At 38.9% G+C, this 21,653-nt stretch overlaps 1 protein-coding gene across 1 annotated transcript; it reads right to left on the bottom strand.

Moving 5' to 3' along the window:
• Window positions 1-276: 276 nt before the first annotated feature.
• LOC136712734 (myosin-16) lies at window positions 277-20,292 on the bottom strand. Its single transcript, XM_066689469.1, has 43 exons — window positions 20,255-20,292; window positions 19,418-19,691; window positions 18,603-18,746; window positions 17,843-17,999; window positions 17,366-17,393; window positions 16,817-16,916; window positions 16,306-16,398; window positions 15,863-15,926; window positions 15,620-15,718; window positions 15,397-15,500; window positions 14,862-15,000; window positions 14,341-14,609; window positions 13,580-13,750; window positions 13,299-13,475; window positions 12,979-13,164; window positions 12,625-12,712; window positions 12,321-12,438; window positions 11,619-11,739; window positions 11,348-11,484; window positions 10,627-10,708; window positions 10,358-10,531; window positions 9,842-10,069; window positions 9,565-9,669; window positions 9,261-9,347; window positions 9,012-9,157; window positions 8,805-8,895; window positions 8,415-8,471; window positions 8,237-8,323; window positions 7,793-8,038; window positions 7,450-7,567; window positions 7,148-7,275; window positions 6,831-7,027; window positions 6,216-6,348; window positions 5,743-5,959; window positions 5,265-5,401; window positions 4,701-4,804; window positions 3,860-4,052; window positions 3,359-3,562; window positions 2,948-3,073; window positions 2,387-2,557; window positions 1,804-2,004; window positions 1,426-1,654; window positions 277-613 (listed from the first exon to the last, which is right to left on the bottom strand). The coding sequence occupies exons 2-42, from the start codon at window positions 19,625-19,627 to the stop codon at window positions 1,448-1,450; spliced, it is 5,844 nt and encodes a 1,947-aa protein (XP_066545566.1). The 5' UTR covers window positions 19,628-19,691; window positions 20,255-20,292; the 3' UTR covers window positions 277-613; window positions 1,426-1,447.
• Between the last annotated feature and the right edge of the window lie 1,361 nt (window positions 20,293-21,653).

Raw genomic sequence — 21,653 nt, 5'->3', positions numbered from 1 at the left:
AATATATAGATAGGCTATCTGAAGACAATCAACTTTTAACCACACTTGCTACAGTCATTGAAAGCAGTGGAATTACAGTTACACAAAGGGTACCTGTATACACTTTGTTAAGACCAGTTCTTGCGTTCTCTGCATGCATTATTTTAGATACCAGAGATTGATATAAAGTATGGAAGACTGACTAGTGTAGCTCAAGTTAATGTATAATATAACCTGTAAGGCACTAAGAAATAATGACATTTCATGCACAATGAAGATAACAGACAAGACTTTTGTTTTTGCTTTAAATGCTATATTTTATTAAAGCTATGCAGTAAGACTTCAATGCAGTAAGACTTTTAAGCGGCACATGAAAAGGTGTTCTACAGCAGGATGATATGCGACGGTGCACTCTCCATCCTTGATATGAAAGTGCAGCATCCCCAATCATATTCCATTATTTCCATTTTAAGACATTTCTACACAGGCACAGATATTTCAAGTCCATCACACCGAGGTTTTCAAACATAAATTCCTTCTTGCAGACATTTTAAGACTTGGAGGGTCCTCTGGTAGGTCTGTGTGCTTCATTGTATCAGATGGAAACTGAGTGGAGTTTCTTTTGCATGTCACCCTGGAATGAGAGAAAACATAAAAAAAGAGTAAAAATAGTGCTCTAGAAATGTTGCATTATATTCTGCAGGATGGTTTGTATTCTTGTTTTAGTGGAAGAAAGTAAACTTGTCAATAAGACTAACATGAATTGGCTTTTCTTTTCCTGACAAGGTCTAAAACAATTTAAGTATAATAAAGCAATAATTGAGAAAAGTATACTTGATACGACTAAGGGCTAAGCCGAATCAAAACTTTGTCCCTGTGATTTTCAAAGTACAAATCTGTACACTATTTTGGTTTAATTTATTGTTAGAAGCCAATTTCTACTATTTAAACATCAGAACATTACTTTCTTTACTTTTCAGAACTTTCTCATTTGCGATTTGCATGTGGGTTGATTTGGTTTTGCCATAAATCAGGTACAAATTCTTTACTCATGGGGAGATAAATATTATGATATTCCTTATGCAAACAACACTAGGCAGACTAAACAAAAGTAGCACAGTGAGTGGGGCCTTCCAGTGGAAATCAGAAGTGAGTGTTTTATGTTTTGGCATGTGCATAAAAACACAACATACTCAATGACTTATTTATACTTTAGCCATAGATTTTATCATGATACTTCCTGAAGGATCCAAGTGTATATCCAATACAGGAGGGCAAAGCCATAGACTATATACTTAGTAAATATATTTTCTGTATCTTGATGGTATTCTGCTGCTTCCATTTTCTCACCCTGGCTGTGACATCTCCAAGCCCATTAAACTAATGAGATGGTGGCCCTTGACCTTGTGCAACAGACAATACACAGTAATCTGTAGGTGCTCTCACCAGCTGTGTGCGGTGCAGGACCTTATTCCTCGGAGGTGGTCTTTGAGGAGGAGGACGACTTTGACACCTGGATGATCTCCACGGATGTGAAGCCCTTCCCCACAGATGCGCGGTTCCTGGTGCGCAGCTTGTTCAGTGCTGACTCGGCCATGCCAGCCCGCTCCTCGGCATCATCCAGCTCATGAACAGTTTTCCTGTACTTGGACAGGCTCTGGTTGGCTTGCTCTTCCTAAAATAGGCACAGCAAGGTCACATATGTCAGCCACAGAGAACCACAGACCTGTCTTGGTCTTAATATTCATATTATTTTATTTTTATTTATCACGTCTTCTTTTGAATATTGTGTTCAGGACTCAAATCCATGCACAAGATACTCACCGCCTCTTCAATCTGCCTCTTGTATGACTTCAGTTTGTTCTGCAGCTTCTCCACCAGTTCTTGCATGCGCTGGTTGGTCTTGTGGTCCTCATCCGTCTGGAAGACCAGTTCCTTGAGGCGCCTCTCGTTCTTGCGCAGGACCTTAACCGTCTCAACATGGCGCTTCTGCTCAGCATCCAGCTCAGTCTCCAGCTCCTTCATCTGCACAATACAACAGGATAGCTGAAACCTCCACACATGTTGGCTTAGCACTGCTCAGGACAGAAGTCTCAAGGAACCGTGCAGAAGCTTGTAATTCAATGCAGTCCAAATTACAGCCCACACAGTGGGCTCTTCACTAATTCACTAATGTGAATGCAAACATAAGGCAACAGAACATAAAAGGAATATGGGGTGTTGATATTGCCTAATAATGCTACTTTAAATAATTGGTTATTTATTTGGGTACTAAAGATAACAATTTACATTTAATTGTACATTATGTTCAAAAATATATGGTGTAAACAATTGAGAATTTTTCTAAATTCTAAAGCCTGCCATCGTGCAAGTTCTTGTCAAACACCCAGGGCTTGTATCTGCTTACCCTGGCCTCCAGTTTCTGGATGGTGCGCTTGCCAGCCTTCAGGGCAAGCTGTTCGGCCTCCTCCATCTTGACCTGCAGATCCTTGATAGTGATCTCATTGGCCTTTTTGATCTTCTCCAGGTGCATGCAATGATCCTGCTCCTGTCGCAGTTCTTCTGCCATGCGTGTGGCCTGGAGGTGATGATAAATCCATGAATATGTGGTGCTTCATTATTGTATTAAGCACTGCTAATGCCTAAGGCTCAAGTGATATAAGACAATTCATTTTCTCCCAGCATTGTATTAAGAGCTGAACTGACAAAAGGAAGCCTTCTTATAGTAATTGCCCACAACTGTTTTCCTACAGTATGATCATTCAAGAAGAAACCCCCCAAACATCTGCAAGTTCAAATGTAGCGGTTGTGAACAGAGCAGTGAAAATGAAAGGTCTAGGGATATTTAACAGAAACAACTTGGTTTTGATAATATAGCCAAACGTGTAAAAATGCTTATCAACTTGACTATGACCATTTTTTTCGGTTTGTTTTATTCATGTGTTGAAAGATGGAGTAAGAAGCTTACATCAGTCACTGCTTTCTTGGCTCTCTCATCAGCAGCACGGAATTCGCTGATCAGCTCCTCGTTCTCGTTGGAGATGCGCTGAAGGTCTCCCTCCATCTTGCGCTTGATGATGATCAGGCTTTGGTTCTAAAAGAGAGAGGATTCTGTTAAATTGCCTTTATAAAAATGCCCCAATCTATATTCTATTTCCATTAGAGAGAGATCAAAAACTGTGTTATATGCTCAGAGAACCAGAGTAAATTATATCATCCATTCACTGTGTGTTGAGGCTAGGTTTTAGTAGGAGGAGGAGCAGGTCCCATAAAATCCCATCACACCTAACTTTGTTTAGTTAGATAACACTGTGATCTAATAAAATAAAATAATAAAAGAGTATTCCTTATAAACAACACTCCAAAGAACAGTGTGTACCTGCACATTCAGCTCGTTGTGTCTCTCTGTGATCTCCACCAGCTCCTGTTCAATGAGTTTGCGGGAACGCTCGGAGGCCTCCAGCCCGCTGCGCACTTCCTCCAGCTCAGTCTGGAGAAGGCTGAGGCGGCGCTCCTGCAGGTTGTACTGCTCTCTCAGCTCCTCGTGTTGACGTGTATCCTCATCCATCTGCATCTGCATGTCCTGTGAGAGAGAACAGGGAGAGAGAAGAACATTGGGAGACACTGCAGCCACCACAATCCGGCCTGTTTGAAAGAGTTCAGTAGTGGTCAAAGGCTATTTTGGTTTGGATTTAATTTCTTAGTTATTTATTTATGTTTGTTTGTTCGTTCATTCGTTCAATAGTGAGACAAATTATCTGAAAGAGGACTACATCTGCAGATAAAAGCTACAGACATGGAAGGATCAGTTGTATGCACTAGCACTGAAGTGAATGCAGACATTTTCTGTTTTGTCTTTGCCTTGAGACTTCTCTCTTACCTTGATCTGTTGCTGTAGTTTCTTAAGAGTTTTGACCAGCTCACTGTTGTTCTTGTTGGCATGGTCCAACTGGATCTCCATTTCATTCAGGTCTGTCTCCATCTTCTTCTTCAGCCGCAGGGCCTCAGCACGGCCCTTGGCCTCTGCTTCCAGGCTGGCCTGCAGGGACTCCACTGCACGCTGGTGATTCTTCCTGGAAACGGAACAGAAGCACTCTGACTTAGGCCTAGACCACTTAAAACTTTGACCTACAAATGAATTGTGAAGAACAAGCCTGTTCTCTATGTTCCACCCTAGGGGGGCCACAGGTAAAAAGCTGCATGGGGACAAAGTCAAGACGAGACACAGAAAAACCATGAGTGTATCCGACAACGCTCCTTGCTGCCCCCGCTGACAGAAGCCTGTCATCAGAGCAACAGGACTCACTCCTGGACCCTTCAGTTAAAATATCCGAGAGACTAGGTCCCCCGCGAGAATCGCGACAATCAGAATGGAGGACTGCAATGTCTGTGAGATGCTTCTGGGTAGTTTCATACCAAAATACACAGCAGTTTATGTGAGGTGATAATTATGGTAAAATAAATACATCAAATAACTTGCAGGTCCAAAATGTCAACAAGCAGTGGGAAATTTTGCAAGGGGATGCAAGCTGTGACCCAAAAATATAGGGGGGGGTGCCTGCAATAAAGTTTGGGAACCCCTGTTATAGATTATACAAAGTTACTTATGACAATATATTAAATTATGATAGGACACAAGTTTCTGATCTGTGATTATGATAAGGCTTAATTGACTGATTGGCCAGCATGAGAATGCAGCACATTTAGGGGAATATAATTACCTTGTGACTTCAAACTCTTCCTCCTTCTCATGGATTCTGCGATCAATATCAGCCTTGACTTGAGCCAGCTCCAGCTGGATTCGGACAACTTTACTCTCCTCAACCTATAGATAAACACAGGCACTTGTAAAAGCACATCTATTAACTTGAAATTGTTATATAAATTAAATACAAATACAAATTGTTCAGAATATTATATTGACATAAAAAAGTAATTGTGAAAACATCCCAGTTTCTATTTTCAGAGTTGGATAAGTTATGCTCAGTTTAGCTGAATATGAACCTCATATTCTTATACGATTATATGAATCCCAAATATGTCTTCTGTGAAAATGTTATATTTAATTTAAAAATGCGATGCATATATATATATACAGTATATATATATATATATATATATATATATATACAGTATATATATATATATATATATATATATATACAGTATATATATATATATACAGTATATATATATATATATATATATATAATGCAATTTATTAGGATCCCTGTGCATTTTTGTGGTCTTTTGGTGTTTTTCTCTGCGCTGTGGCTCCACATTACCTCCAAGGAGGCCTCAGCTTCCTCCAGGGCCACTTGTAGCTCATCTTTCTCAATCTCCAGCTTCTTCTTGATCTTCTGCAGCTCATGGAAACTCTTTCCACCCTCTCCCAGCTGATCAACAAGATCTTTGATCTCCTCTGCAAAAAACAGGTTAATCCATAGCCTTCTCTTACTCTTTAGTCAAAATACATGATATATTTTAAGACTTCATCCTGACAGCTAAAATGTATGTGCACTTAATGTATGTGCAGAATGGTTGTATGCATGAAAACATTTTTTCCATATTACATTTATTTGTTTCTGCATCTAACTTAAATGATTTGTAATTCATATAAGATTTACAAGTGTTGTGCACAACCTATACCCAATTAATCTCAAGTATAAATCATATAATGCACATGTTTAATGTGACTTTATATAAATATTTGACTGTGTAAAAAAATAGTTATCTTTTTTTGTCTATTCGCTATGTTCTTACCATGCAGAGTTTTGTTCTCCTTCTTCACAGTCTCTAAGTGTTCCAGTGCCTCTTCATAGGCCGTCTTAAGCTTGAAGACCTCAGTCATGTAGCTGCGACACTCCTTCTGGGAGTTGTCCAGCTCCACCTGAAGCTCCTCACACTTCTGACTCCACTCTGCGATCATTTTGTCGAAGGTGCGCTGCTTTTTGTCCAGAGCAGCAGCTGCAGCATTCGACTACCAAAGATTCAAAGCACTATGGTTATTCTATCACTTTTTAGTGTCACTTTTAGTTTTATGTGAAAACCTACATCTATATCAAATATCAAAACCAATCAGACACCCCATAGAGACAGAATCCAACTTCATGGCATGAACTAATTCAGGGGTTTGCGGATATTTGCTCAGGAGAAGTTTAAATTTCATATTTTAGAAAGGATTTTGAAAGGGTGGCGAGAAACCTCCTGAGCAACCTCTGGTGTTGTACAAGTACCTTCTCCAGGTCGATGGTGAGATCCTCCACCTCTCCCTGCAGCCTCTGCTTGGCCTTCTCCAGGCTTGCTGCTCGGGCCTGTGCTGCTTCTGCAGCTTCCTCTGCTTCCTGGAGCCGGGCTGCCAGCTTCCGTCTGCATAGAAAATGACAAGATCAGCGGTGCTTTACAGACACAAAGCCAGTCTTTGGAGAACATGGAGACTACAGTTTTATGTTTAACCCAAGCCACTGATTACTTAATTAAACATTTATTGCTTAAGTTAATCAATTTAGGTATTAAATACTTCATAATTTAAAGAAACCTCTGAAGCCTGCTGGAATTTGGCCAACCAAGACCATAGTAGCATATCCCTGTTGAACAGTGAGATGGGCCTGCAGTGCTTTTTGACCAGCTTTATGAAGGATCTAGGTTCTGAATTGCTTTGGTCGTTGAATCAGAAATTCCAGTTTAGATGATTCATGTAAAGACTGAAATGTTTAATCAGTGCTCATTATTAGCAGTAACTTGCACATGATAGTCTTGTGTAATGTGAAAAAAAGACTATGACCAACTTTACTGGCTTCACAAACTTCAGGCTGTTTTAAAAAGTCTTTCCTCAACCACAAACAACTTACTTGGTCTCTTCCAGCTCTTCTGTCTTCTGGATGGCGTCAGTTTCATATTTGGTCCTCCAGGTGGTGACCTCAGAGTTGAGCTTGGAGATGAGCCGCTGCATCTCAGCCTTGCTCTCCTGCTCCTCTTCCAGCTGCTCCTTCATCAGATCCAGGTCATGGCGAGCATTGGCCAGGCTCACCACTGCTGCACTGCGAGCCTGAGGCAGTAGAAGAAACAAGCATGTTCCTAGACTTCTAATGCCAAACAATAAAGTAATACAGTTTTTCCAGTAGCTTATTACATGTTCAGACACGTAAGCAGCTTCTTAGTGGCTCACCTTGGACTCCTCATCCACTTGCCGCTTCAGATCATCAGTCTGGGAGGTCAGTGTGGTCTTGATGCGCACAATCTGGGTCAGTTTGCTCTGTGACTCCTCCAGTTCCCGGCTCAGGTCGCTGTTCTCAGCTGTACAAGACGAGAGGAGAACCATTGTGATTGAAATAGGCTGGATTTTCTTCTTCTCAATTTTCTATTAGGTATTATCAAGAGCTGATATGAGCACATTGTCATGGACAACTGGGAATGAGAGACAAAAGAGGGTGCACTTTTCACAGAGGAGGATATCCAATGGCATCCTACCAGATAACCTGGTCTTGAAGGAATTCAGTTCTGTTTGGTTCCTCTCCATCTCCGCCACTCTGGCATTGGCTTCAGCCAGATTGTCCTCCAGTTTGCGAACATGGGCTTCAGCATTTAGCTACATAGAGGAAAGCAACATATTCTCATTAACATGTATTCTCATTGCAATTTCAAATTCAACTGCAAATGAAGTCTTGGTTCCACTGATCAATCTTATTTATAAAACAAATTGAGCTGGTCATAATTATTGGTATCATTCTTCAGTTGCCAGAAGAATATGACGTGTTGAAACATTACATGTAGAGAAGATCAGTGCACTGTTACAACCTTCAATCTATTTTACCTTGGACTTCTGGACAGACTCCATGCTGGCACTGAGGTCATCGATCTCAGCCTTCATGACCTGCTTGTCCTTCTCCAGCTTTGCCTTCACCCTCTGCAGGTTTTCCACGTGCTCAGAAATCTCTGCCATGGAGTCTGAATGCTTCTTGCGCAGAGCCGACGCGGTGGCTTCAGACTGCAGAGCTGCTTCCTCCAGCTCCCGACGCAGTTTCAGCAGCTCAGCCTCCCGCTTCCTGTTCTGCTCAATCTGCAAACAAGATCCACAGTCTCTGGTTACTGTGACAGGAACAGAAGGGAACGACTCTAAAGACCTCAATTGCTGTACGATCTAAATACCAATATCTGTGTGGTGGAAATACAACTGGAAAAGGGTTTATCTACATTTTTAAACTTACTTCACCCACCTTGTATTTTTCAAGCCATCATGCTGCTTTGATAAAAATACCTGAGCAACTGTAGCCCCGCCTGCCTCCTCCAATCTGTCACTGAGGTCCTCCAGGTCACGAGACAGGTCAGCACGCTGCTTCTCCACCTGGTGGGAGCAAGGAGGGGAAAGTGTCTCAGAGACTTTATACCACAACTGACCACTGATCACAAATAGCAGAAGCTACTGACAGACAAACCTTAGCCCTCATAGCCCGCTCTGCTTCCAGTTCCTCCTCCAACTCTTCAATGCGAGCCTGTGGGTTAAGACATGAACCATAAGAAACAGCATGAGAAAAAGTCATTTAGTAGTTTATGATACAGTTACATAGGTAAAATTACTTTTAATATTCACATAGACTACTTAACCCTGAATCTGGTTTATAAAGACACAGAATCCTAATAAAAAAATAGTTTTGAGTGCTTTTGAAACTGTTGAGTTTTGTTTTATATCAGATGTGTAATATAGTTATCAGTTATTGACAAAATCAGTCTATCCATTTTCTTGAACCAGACAGTTAAATTGCATGTTCATGTTTTTCACTGTTTTTCCCTCTCCCTCTGTAATAAGACAAATGTGTTCCCAGTACCTGGTGCTCTTTGAGCTTCCTCTGCAAGGTAGAGTTCAGTGACTGTTCATCTTCCCATTTTGAGTTCACATGGTTGACCTCCAGATCCCTCCTACGAGACACACAGCACCAAAAACACTTGGGTTGATGGCATCAAGTGAGGAAATGTGCTATATAATGTCAATAAAATCTCTAATTAGATTTTCTATAACTTGGAGATATTCTTACTTTTTGACAATTTCTTCAAGATCAAGCTTAGCTCTTTCCATCTCATTCAGATTTTCAATGGTCATTTTCAGATCCCCCTCTGCCTTGCGCCGAGCTTTCTCAACCTCTGCACGGATCTTCTTCTCTTGTTCCCAGTTGTCTTCCAGCTGAATGACAAGGACAAGACACCATTATGACTATTGGACTGGAGCTGTCTCTTTGTGGAATAGCTATGGTCATTTTCTGTCACGGTTTGAATGACTAACTCACCTCATGGATCTGGGTGTTGAGTTTGCTGTTACTCTTGGTGAGGTGGTTCACCTTGTCCTCCTCTGCTTGAAGATCATCCAGTGTTTTCTAAAAAGAAAAACCAGGGACAAGCTAAGTAGGTACAAATGAGAAATACAAATAATTTCATCCAAATTTAAGATCAGATACAAGCTGCAGAAAGTGCATTTTATAACCAACTTAAGCATTTACAAGTTTCATGCGTAGTGTTGTTAAAGGTTAAGCTCAGGGTTTCAGTTTTGTCTGTATTCCATAATTCAAGGAGGACACTCAAACAAAGCTTCACCTGATGCAGCTCCTCAAGTGCTCTTTTCTCCTTCTGGAGTTTGGCAATGGTATCATCTCTCTGGCCCAGGTCTCCAGTAAGGGAACGCACTTTGTGGTCTAGAGCCTGAGGGAGAACAGGAAAGATTGTGTAAGAGCTGCATTATTCTTGATCTTTTTGACCTCTGGATCGAGACTACAGGACTTATTTCCCTGTAGTGATCTATTCTTCATTGTTTCAGCTTTAGGACTATGGAATGAAAGTATGAGTGTTTCTTAAGCAGAGACTTCAGCGTTACCTGTTTCTCTTTCTCAGTTTTGGCAAGGGTGGACTCCAGGCCCTCAAGGTCTCTCTTGAGGTCACTGAGCTCCCCCTCCAGTTTGCGCTTGTGGGATCCAAGGCTGCTGGCAGCGTTCTCCTCCTCCTCCAGCCGCTCCTTCATCTCCTGAAGCTGGCTCTCAAAGCTGATCTTTGTTTTCATCAGCTGAGTGTAGCGTTCCTCTGCGTCTGCCAACGATTCTTGTTCCTGTGGCCAGGGGAAGGAGAATAAACAGAAAAAGGAGAGGAAGAAAGGGGGAAAATAATCATTAAGAATGGAGGGCTTTGCTGTTTTATTAAATCAAGCCTATTATATAATGACATATATATCACACACACACACACACACACATATATATCATTCAGCAATGATTTTCTTATGTCTTAATAATCTCATATGGGTACAGATTAAAAATATGTAAGCTTGGGATGACATGCTTAAGAACATCTGCTCTATCTTAGAATATCTTAGATCTCCTTGCGGAGTGTAACTCACAGCTGCCAGACTGAATGCAAGGTCATTCTTCTCCTGAGAAACAGTGGCCAACTTTTCTTCAAGCTCCTTGATTCTGTTGACCATTTCCTGGGTCTTCTCCATGGCATTGCGCAGCTCCTCCTCCTTGGCTTTCATCTCATCCTCCTGCCGAGCCACATTCAGCAGAGGCTTGACCTGAAGGGCCACAAAGAAGGCAAGGTTGTTGGAGATTTGGACTACACTGAGACCACACTGAGCTTTATAGTACACACACCTAGCACTAGATTTACCTTGTTGTAAAGCTTCCACCATCCCCAGAAGCGGAGCTGTAGGAATTTGCGTACATTACGTTGGATGGCAATCAGAGCAATTCTGGAAAAAGGAACAAAAGTCTGAGCGACATACTTTAATAAAATACATGTTGGTGCATATACACCTTGTGATGGGTAAACCTCTTTTCAAGAGATAATTAAATACTTTAAAAGGACCAATGTAGCAATAGATGGTAGAGGACTGAAATTAAAATATTTTAAAATTGTTTGTATTTCAAGGCACTAACTCCAGTCTGAGCTCTATGAGCTGGGGTTCACTGGATTGAATCTGGATTGAATCTGGATGAGGATCAGATGGAATGAGGTGGCGGGAGTCATGGCAACGAGCCAAGATGCAGCACAATTGGGGATTCCAAATGTAGGGGTGGAGAAACACAAATAATAATTGTTGATTCCAAATTAAAAAAAAAAAAAAAAAACCTTCAAACTTTATCTACTGTTTTTTTTCCACAGTTAAGTTAAAGTTAAGTCAGATTATGCTGCAACATATCCAGTAATCACAGGTTCCATGTTATTTTAAAAACTGGTGCATCAAAAATATTACATGATGCTGGTATACATTGTACATGCGTACATTCAGTTAAAGCTGCTGTGTATGGCAGTAAATAAGGATTTTATATCAGATTTCCACCGTTAGCAATTCCTTATGTCGCCGTTCTAGAATGCTGTCAGTACTAACCTTCTGTCAAGCATTTTCTTGAACTCAATTCGCATTAAGAAGCCACGCAAGCGAGCCTGAAGCATGGTCATGATCTTTGCCAAACGCTCATCTCGCATGTCCTCCAGCTTGGCCAAGACTCCAGCACGGAAGAACACCTAAAAGTTCAATTGGAAAATACAGCTTATTGAGCATCTTTGTATTGCAGTGAAACTTGTCTTTGCTCCATGTACTTATTTATTTCAGAATTGTTATGGGTCTTTCATGAACTCCTTTTGTACTGCAGCCTTACCTTTGTGTGCCCAATCCTGTACTCCATGTCATCCAAGCCAGTTGTGCCAAGGATCAGTTCTGAAGCTTTCTTGTTGTCTACAAATCCCTTGGGGATGACATTGGGGTTCAGGATATAATATCTGTAATAAAGAAATACAATTCAATTCTGCATCCACCTCATGATCTACAGTGCAATAATGATTGATAATGAAATTCATAGCAACTGTCGTATTGATTTCTGCATGGTTCTACATTAGCCATGACTACGGTGCTGCATTAATCTTCACTTGACTTTGTAACCTGTTTTTCAGTCCAACACCAAGAGGCCTATATAGCCTGCTCTTAAAGCCACGTATTGAAAAATCAGCCCATTGGTAACTATTACTACAAATGCACATAGTTTATCAGAGTGATGTACAAGGTTACTGACACTCAAACGCATCAACCACTTGTCCTTCTACAGAATGGATTGCCTACAGAGACTATAGGATAACAATTACATTTCATGAAAACATATTGAGATAATTGTAATACCCTGGCCATGACTTACAAGAAACACCTACAATCAACCTCAATTTGAGTCACCTATTTTGCCTTGTTCAGGCCACAGTGAAGATAAGAAATTGTATGTCTGTAGGAATTCCACTTTACAGCACTCAATGTATTCTGAGAAACACATTAATAAGTCTTAATGGGAAATACAAATAATTGGTAAAGTGACCTCTGCTTGAATTCTGGGTACTGCAGCCTGTTGGGGAAGCCCTTTCTGCAGATACGGATTCCCTCCAACACACCGTTACAGGCCAGCTGGTGAAGGATCAGGAAAGCATCACAAACACCTGGGAAAACACAGACAGATACAGTCAGCACAGAACTACCCGTGCAATTATTTTACATTCCATTTAATAAAAAAAATGGACATACAACAGAGGAACAAATGTAAATATTTAGCCGTTTATGAACATTGTGTCATTATCTGTGTCACACACAAATAAGGAATGAATCACATGAAAATGCAATTTCACCTGATTGTTTGAACTCATTAGGCACAATGCAACGGACGAAGTGAGGGGCGGTACTACGCAGAGTAGTCATCAGTTTGTTCAGCTGCTCCTGTTTTGGACAGGAGACAGGAAAGACATTTAATTACAGTTTAAGTTGAGACCTAATACATTACTTACAAAAAAAACAATCTTTTTATTTTCGCAATCATTTGAAATATTTCCAGCAAGAAATAAGGACTACTGAGAGTACAGAGAACATAATTTGGATGAACCTCCTACTTAGTTTATTTGTAATTTCCCTAATTGAACCATCTAATGGTTTATTTATAAAGCCTTGCAAATTAAAGCGATGAGAAAAAGAGAAAGAGTTAGTACCCTGTAGAAAGCAGAAACAGTCTGGAAGGCAGACCCTTTCTTCTGCTTCTTTGTACCAGCAGCTGCCTCCTCCTCTTTGAAGAGGATACCCAGCAAAGACATGGAGGACTTCTGGAAGAGGCCCACCACAGTCTCGTTTAATGGATCCTTGTTCTTCTCCAGCCAGCCTGAGATATTGTACCCAACCTAGGTAGGAAATGAATGAGAGAAACATCCGTGAATTCAATCATTTAAAAAAATCTGACATGTAAGGGAGTTTCCTTATTAATTAATAATAACAATTACAAAAACATAACATTTTACAAAGAAAAGAAACTCACAGTGCCAGCATAGTGGACCAACTCAAAGTGAGCTTCTGGGCCTTTCTTCCCCCCTTTAGGCTTGAGGAAGTTGTTGGACTTGCCCAGATGATTGTCATACAGGGCAGCCTTGAAGGTAGCATCGGTGGCCTTGGGGAACACACACTGCTCTTCTAAGATGGAGAAGATACCCATAGGCTACAAAGAGAGAAGACAGAGTGTGAGAGCATGTAAAGACTCTACCAGTACCAGTGACTGAGCTGAAAACTAGAGATTGCATTGTCAACAACTCTAATTCTTACCTTCTCCAGCAGCTCAATGCAGGCCTGCAGATCCAGACCGAAATCAATGAAGACCCAGTCAATACCTTCCTTCTTGTACTCCTCCTGCTCCAGTACGAACATGTGGTGGTTGAAGAACTGTTGCAGTTTCTCATTGGTGAAGTTGATGCATAGCTGCTCAAAACTGTTGAACTGTAAATGTGAAAAAATAACAAATACATATTGTTGAACCAAAACAAAGTTCAGATTTTCTGTAATTCAGAAACTCCTAAACCTTATGTTGTGTCATTTCAACATTCAAGACATTGAATTAAATTTTAGATTTAATTAAAACTGTGTCAAAATAAAATGAATGGTTCCTTTGATATTAAAGTAACACAACTGTGTGCCAGCATGTGTAATTAGCTAAAAGATTATACTCACTATTATTAATAGTTTTTTCTCTTATTTCAAATAAATAAACTGGCAACCCATAAAGTAAAACCAGTAAAACTGTTAACAGTAAAACATGTTTTCCAATAGATTAAACAAATTAGTTTTTACAAACCTATACAAATTATACAAATCCAGATTTGGCAGGATTTATAAGTCAAGAGAGTAGTAACGAACTGAGAGGGTCCCACAGCAAAACTAAACATCTTTTATTACTTTTTAGGACCAACCATAAAATACACATACATACTGGAACATTCTATTGTAACAATTATTACTTGTATGAAAATCTATCTCATAAGTATGCTGAAAGACCAATCTTCAGTCATATGAAGCGGTTATTTGTTTACCTCAAAGATCTCGAACCCAGCAATGTCCAGCACACCAATAAAATACTGGCGCTGCATCTTTGTGTCCAAGGTCTTGTTGATTCTGACGACCATCCACTTGAACATCCTGTCATAGACGGCTTTGGCCAGGGCACCGATGGAGTAGACACACTGGTCTTGATTCTGGCCCTTTGTCACAAACTCATTCCCCACCTTCACACGAGGCCTGGTAATGCCCTTCTGGAGTTCCCCTGAGTTGATCCCCATGAGATGCGCAACTTTGTCAGCCACTGAGGGGGTAGAAAAAATAAAAACAAAGTGCTATCAGAGAAGGCGAGGATTGTGATCTTGTATTTTAAAAGTATAATGTTCTATAACTAAGCTTGTCTTTGAATGAGATTGAAAATATACCCCTAAAATGATGTTACTGGCCTTTTTTGAAAGTTGTGAAGATTTTTAGATTATACAAAATGCAATGTTTTTCATTTCTCCCTTCTTTTGTACATACGTATGTGACATTGACATATTGGATAATCTCTCACCCTCAGTGGTGTCCACTTCAGCCTGCTCCTCTCTTGGTTTCTGCTTGAACTTCATGTTGCCAAAGTGCATGATTCCACCAGTTAACTTGTAGATACCCATTTTCTCTTCTGCAGTGAAGCCCAGGACATCAAAGGCAACCTATCAAAACAGCTTCATTATATATATCTTATATACCACAGATGAACATGTGAGGTATTTTCTACAGAGAGAGAGCAACAAAAATTAAATTATTTGTCTCATTTGTTTAACAGTATATGTTATATCAAATAAATAAAAGAAAATACTTTTTCCAAAAAACAGCCAAACTATACAACTACTATTATTTAAGAGAGGTAATTCCATACAGTAAATACAAATACTACCAAAATATTTTAGTCAAGGCATAGCTACTGAGGTTATATCAATTTCACTCGTAATTAGAGGGACAGAGAGATGGCTAGCATAGATGCACTAGAGTAATCAAAAGAAGAATATAAATAAGCTGATACATCCCAAACCACTTCACTGTATTTACACTTGTCAATTCGGGCTTACATCAGTGAGCATCAACTCTTCACCGTCATCCATATTGTCCACCACAGTCACTCCCTGGCAGACCCATGTATACTGACTGGGATCAGGAGCCAACAGCAGCTCCTCTGCAAATGAGAAAACACAGAGTCGTTTGAGGTGGGCTTTTCTTTCTGACCGGCAAGGAGTTCGCTCTGTATAAGCTTTATATTCATGTATTTTTAAATGTATGTATTTATTTATTTACCAAGCAGTTCTGGCTTCTTCCCTGACAGGAGCTGGTAGAAGATGTGATAGCCACGTTCCGCGGCTTGTTGGGAAATTACTCGAGATTTCTCCAGCAGGTCTGGGGGATAAAGAGAACAATTACATTGATTGTAAAGTGCTGTCTTGGAAGTGTACTTTGATATTTCAACTTTGATATTTGTGTCTGTGTCACATTTTAAACCTCATGAAAGACAGTTCTTTAAAATCCAGTGCATTTACTTACAGCTCTCAATGTCAGCACCAGCCAGCTTAGCTGTGGGCCCAAAGTGGATGCGGATGAATTTACCCTGGAGGAGTGAAATTGTTTTCAAATTCAAGGAGCTTTATTGGCATGACCAGAAATAAGTATTGACAAGTATTGACAAGTCAAACATATTTGGTCCAGCTTCTTCAAAAAACAGGCAACACATCTATAATACAGTACAGCTATGAATTATGAGTTCTTTACTTTTGTTTTCTTTACATTTGTGACTAAATACATATTTAAAGGCAGACGTATGTTAAATGAATGAAAGAACATGGGACTTGTCCTTATGTACACTCCAACTGTAGATATTACAGTGCTGGAAATATCTGTTCATGATTAAAATGCATTAACTTTTTTGTAGATTCAGCTGAAGTCCTTTTATTTAAGTGAACTGCAGACGATTATTGAGGATGACTTACGAATCTGGAGGAGTTATTGTTCCTGGTGGTTTTGGCATTACCAAAAGCTTCCAACACAGGGTTTGCCTGAATGATCTGGTCTTCCAGTGAACCCTAATAAAAGCACAGATAACAATAGATACCATTACTACTATATTCACAATGCTCTCTATCCAACTCACCCATCCACCTAAATTAAGGAATAGAGTGAGAATGCAGCATTGATGTGCATAAGTATAATACATTCCAAAATCTGTAGAAAACTTAAAAAACATTTCTACATGTTTATTCTATTATATAAAACAATAAACTACTAATTTATTTAAATATGCTCTTATTGTTTGAATTTGAATGTGTAATTACAGGTAAATATATAGTTTGAATAAAATAAAATACACTTACAAAAAATACAGAAATGCCAGAATGAACTCATACAAAATATTTTAACATATATAGCTTATATTATAGTGTAATGTTACTGTGATACATGTAGGCATACTCTATGCCATGCTATACTTGTTATCAAGTTTACCTTGGAATCTGAAACCTGTTTGCCTCCAACTGCACCAACGTTGGCAAAATACTGGATGACCTTCTTGGTGTTCTCAGTTTTTCCGGCACCAGATTCTCCACTGGGCAGAGAGAAGTATTTTTACACATTTTAATTCAGGTCGTAGCACCTTATGAAAATACTCACAGCTAAAGGAAACACTACTGCACATTTGTCTCAATAAGGTAACTCATGATAGAGAAAGGAAATAAATAAATAATGCACTCTGGGCTATTAGGTTCATTTTCATTAGGACCCAGAAAAAAACTGAACTGCAGTTTATCTTTTTAATGTGCTTGTCAAATAGTATATTGTTTGTAGACACCTTTATCCCAGTCGACTTGAATTTATCGAATATTTTTTTAATTGTGTTCTTGGGAGACAGTTTTGTATCAGTCTTCATAGATCATGCAGTAACATTTATTTTTGGCTAACCAGCAGACATTTGAGTAACACTGACAGACCATTCAATATGTTACACTGAGCCCTTTAGCCCTTTAATCGAGTTTGCAAAAAATGACATGTACTTACGTGATCAGCATAGACTGGTTTTCATGTTCTGTGGTGAAAAAAACAACAAAAAAAACACATTTCACCATGAAATCATCACCAGTTTCACATACTTTCTCTCTCCTTTATATAAAGACATGTATATGTATGGCTGTTAAAGTATAATATAATCATTGTCTCTATTCAGACCCTGTATTTGTCAGCACATTTGTTAAAAAACAATCCACTTAACCTTGACTTCTTAAGAGGTTTCATGATCATACTCAGGATTAAAACACCTTTTTTGTATCTGCTGTTCTTTTTATACAGAACTTTCTGCTGAGCAATTGTGTTTTTATTTTATCTGGCAGCAGTAAACAACAGCTTTCAGAGATGGAGGAAATATTATTATTATTATTATTATTATTATTATTATTATTATTATTATTATTATAATTATAATCAAGGAAATAATGTTTTTTATTGGCCTAAAACACTGGTTATCATGCACTGACTTACCCATCAGCATGTCATGATAGGCATTGTCAGAGATGGAGAAGAGATGGGGTGGCACCTCATTGCGCTTCTTTCCCTTGAACATTTGGGCAACTTTAGACCCATAGATAGGCAGCCATCTGTAAGGGTTGATGGTCACACAAAACAAGCCAGAGTAGGTCTGAAGGAAACAAACAAAAAAAGTTTACAGATTTTGTTATTAACATTCAATGCAAGGACAATATATGGATTGAAAGTAAGATCTATTGTGAATCACATTTTCTCCCAGCTTAATGGTTCCTTTCAAAACAGGCCTTCTAAAAGAACTGGCCTCTTTCATCTATTCCACACTCTGTTTATCCTTCCAAGAAGAAAATAAAAATAAGTTCCAGCTAGAAGGAATTAAAAAATGCTTGTTATTTCTCAACTATCAAAAAAAGATATGTGTAAAGTATTCACTTATTTAGAAGATGGGGTAGGGTCTCTGCATTTTCTCTATCCTTTTTTATTTTTCCCTTTTCCTTTACAAAGGACAGATATCCAAATCAGTACAATATTTGACAGTCATGGGCCTGTGTCAGGTTTCCTTAGAACTGCTTTAATGGAGTTGACTGAGAAAAGTATGATTAAGTCCTTTTACTTTTCCAGTCCTGTTTCAAACTCATGAACAAATATAAAGCTTGTATGTAAATATAACGCTTGGTGCAGGGGCTGTTCAGAGAGCATTGCTGTCTGTGCTTGTGAGGGGGATTGTGGGATTGTGGAAGGCTGACTCGACACTTACATAGATTCTCATATTGATGTAACGCGATCTGAGATTCTCCAACACACTGGCTTCATTCAGGAAGGTCAGGTTGGCCATGTCGCTAGCCTGGTAGAACTTGGGAGGATTCATTTGTTGCACATCATCCTTTTTAAGGGTGAGGGTCTGGAGGGATAAAGGACAGGGATTAAAGTGATTGCAGATAAGCAGTGTGTTATTTATTGGGAAGTGCAGGAATTGCCATTAAATCTACCAGATAATAGAATTAAACATGTTAAGCATGTACTTGCTCTAAATCACACACTAACATTGATATCTGAAAATGGGTCTTCTGGGTGTTTTCATGTAGAAGTCTAATTATGTCTAAAATTATGTCTCAAAGGGCACTTAAATCCTTCAAAAGTAAACATACTGTAAGAGACAGAATAAATAGGATATGCCATTCATGGTGTTCAAAAGGTTTAGAAAATAGATGGATATTAACATTTTCAACAAAATTTAAAAATATCTTTTGAAAATGATTTTAAAAATCTAACATTTATTTAGCAAATTCCCATTTCAGGACTATTCCAGGGAGAAAATACAACATTTTTAAACACACATATAAATCACCTCTCTCCTACCACCAAGCCAAGGAGTGTGCAACACTGGTCTTAGAAAGCCATGTCTTCAAAAGATTTATAGGAAACATTACATAGTCAATAAGCAGAGACCATCAAAACATCCTGAGTAAAACCTGAAGACACAGTGACTATCAAAGACTAGCAATGCCAACCCCTGGCCTTGTCTATACCTTTACATCGCAAATTATTTTGTGGCAGCCCTCCGTCTCTTACTGTGTTCTTGACTGTCTTCACAGTAACTTGCTCGCCCTTTTCAGATTGGATCTCAGCAGCAATGAAGGCTTCCTTATCGTCCTTCACCCAGCAAGATTTTTTGATGTCGTAAGGCTTGTTCATGATTTCCAGCTTCTCCTTCTCAGAAGGAGCCAGGAAAGGCATGGGATCCACATCATCCCCACACTCTCCTTTATACGCGCCTGGCATGGTGTCTTACTTTCCAATGCACAAGAGCAAACTAGAGAAATTGGGAGCGCTCCCTGTTGGAAACCTGCAAGGGAAAAAGGAAAATGTGTGGATTTTCAAAACCCCACCAGGTGGTGATATTGTCAAATTTTAATTCCATTTTCATTAACGTTACTATTTTGGCATAAACATAGAGCAAAATGTCAATGTATTTATTTACAGAGCGAGAGAGAGAGAGAGATACTCAGATGTAGATAGATAGATAACTCATTCAGGTGGATCACATTAGTCTACTGTAAAGTTACATCTTAATTGGTGTTCATCTTAGCGAGAGCAGATGTCAAGCAACATGGAGTTTTAACATCTACTCTCAAGTTATGGAAATAATTTTATAATTACATATCTAAAGACAACACTTTATTTCTTCTGAATGATATTTCACAAAAAAAACTCTGATTTCTACATGTGTTTTTTACCCAACTTTTCTTTAAAGTCTGATGATATTACTACTACTACTAATATGCATCTATTACAATATTTACTGAATTAACAGGAATAAGATCAAATGTTTTGAATAACATTAAATGCAATTATTAGAGTATGTCTGATCAAATCATACATGCAAAATAACTTTATCTTAACACTTACCAGAGAAAGACAGAGGAAAGAGTTTGTGAGTAAGAGGGCTAGATGATACTAATGTCAGTTCTGGAAGGTCCCATATATATGTCCTTGTGGAACTCCTAATTTAGTAGTAACTATTAAAAAAAAGTCATTACCAATAGGTTCAAATAGCAGTGCTGGGCCTTCTGGGAAGGATCAGTTGATGGGCTGGTGTTTTGGGAATTGTACATTCTTCTTTTGCCCTTTTTGGGAAGCTAAACACAGACTTCAGCTCAGGCCACAGTCTGAGGTAGGCAAGATTAAAAAAAGAATGTAATGTTTGCTACAGCCAACACATTTTAACAGACACACAATTATTGTGAAGCAGTTTAAAATATGACAGATATGTAGCAGTTCTTAGATATCAGTTGATGTTCTTTAGCATTTACTGAATTAAAAGTTTAAATACATTTTATTTTTTTATTATTTAGACACTTGTACTATTCATGCACGCATTTCTTCTTAAATGGTCTCATCCTCTTTATGTAATTTTGTATTTTTTGTAATCATAGCCTCGTTAGAATTAATAACCCTTTCGCATTAAAAAAAAGCAACTGTCATGGTTCCTACAGCTCTTTCAAAATAGAAAATGTGGGTATTCTCATTGCTGCCCTGTGATATATTTGTCTTCTCTATCAATACCCAACAAATTAAGTTTTCTGCACAATAAATTTAACCCAATTTAATCAAATGGTTATGGTATAGGAAAACTAAATATATTTTTGAAGGCTTAACTTAGACAAAACTATCAACAGGCACACTAAAAAGCCATATTATGATATTCTCTCATACTCAGCTGTTTGCCCCATTCCCAGGAGAAGGATTCCTTGACTCACCCTGAGGAGTTGGTGAAAAATAATCATAAACATCCTTGTCTTAAGGCCTTTCAATACTTTTGATTTGTAATATTTACTGAAACAATGTTGGTAGAAAATGTTCCATATTATGTCTCAGTGCAGGTTAAGAGATAATATGACTTTTAGGCATTTTTAAAGTTAGACCCCAAAGGGCAAACAAACAACACAGAACAAGATGTTATGCTATTGACAAATGTATTGCATAGGGGCAAAAAAGTAAAAGAAAAGGGATGCTTATGAACAGGGACCTATTAGTAACTTGTAAACATTCACTGCCCTTGCACTGTGAAGCATTAGAAGTCTTACACACTCTCCAGATCTTAATTGGCACAGAGCTGTGGAAAAGCTAAAATTGGCCCCTTAATATGTCTTAAGTATGAAGTTTCAACACCCCTGGGACAATGCATTTCTCAGCTGCTCTTAAGTCCTAGTAATACTACCACTTGCCTGGCGTTGAGTGAACTAAATGAACATACAGACACGTCCTCATTCAAGCCGGGTCAGCCTGGAAAAGCATTACAGTACGA

This window comes from Amia ocellicauda, chromosome 17, assembly GCF_036373705.1.
Source record: "Amia ocellicauda isolate fAmiCal2 chromosome 17, fAmiCal2.hap1, whole genome shotgun sequence".
Classification (NCBI taxonomy): domain Eukaryota; kingdom Metazoa; phylum Chordata; class Actinopteri; order Amiiformes; family Amiidae; genus Amia; species Amia ocellicauda.
The sequence above is the reverse complement of the archived record's forward strand: the minus strand, read 5'-3'. Positions and strand labels throughout refer to the sequence as shown.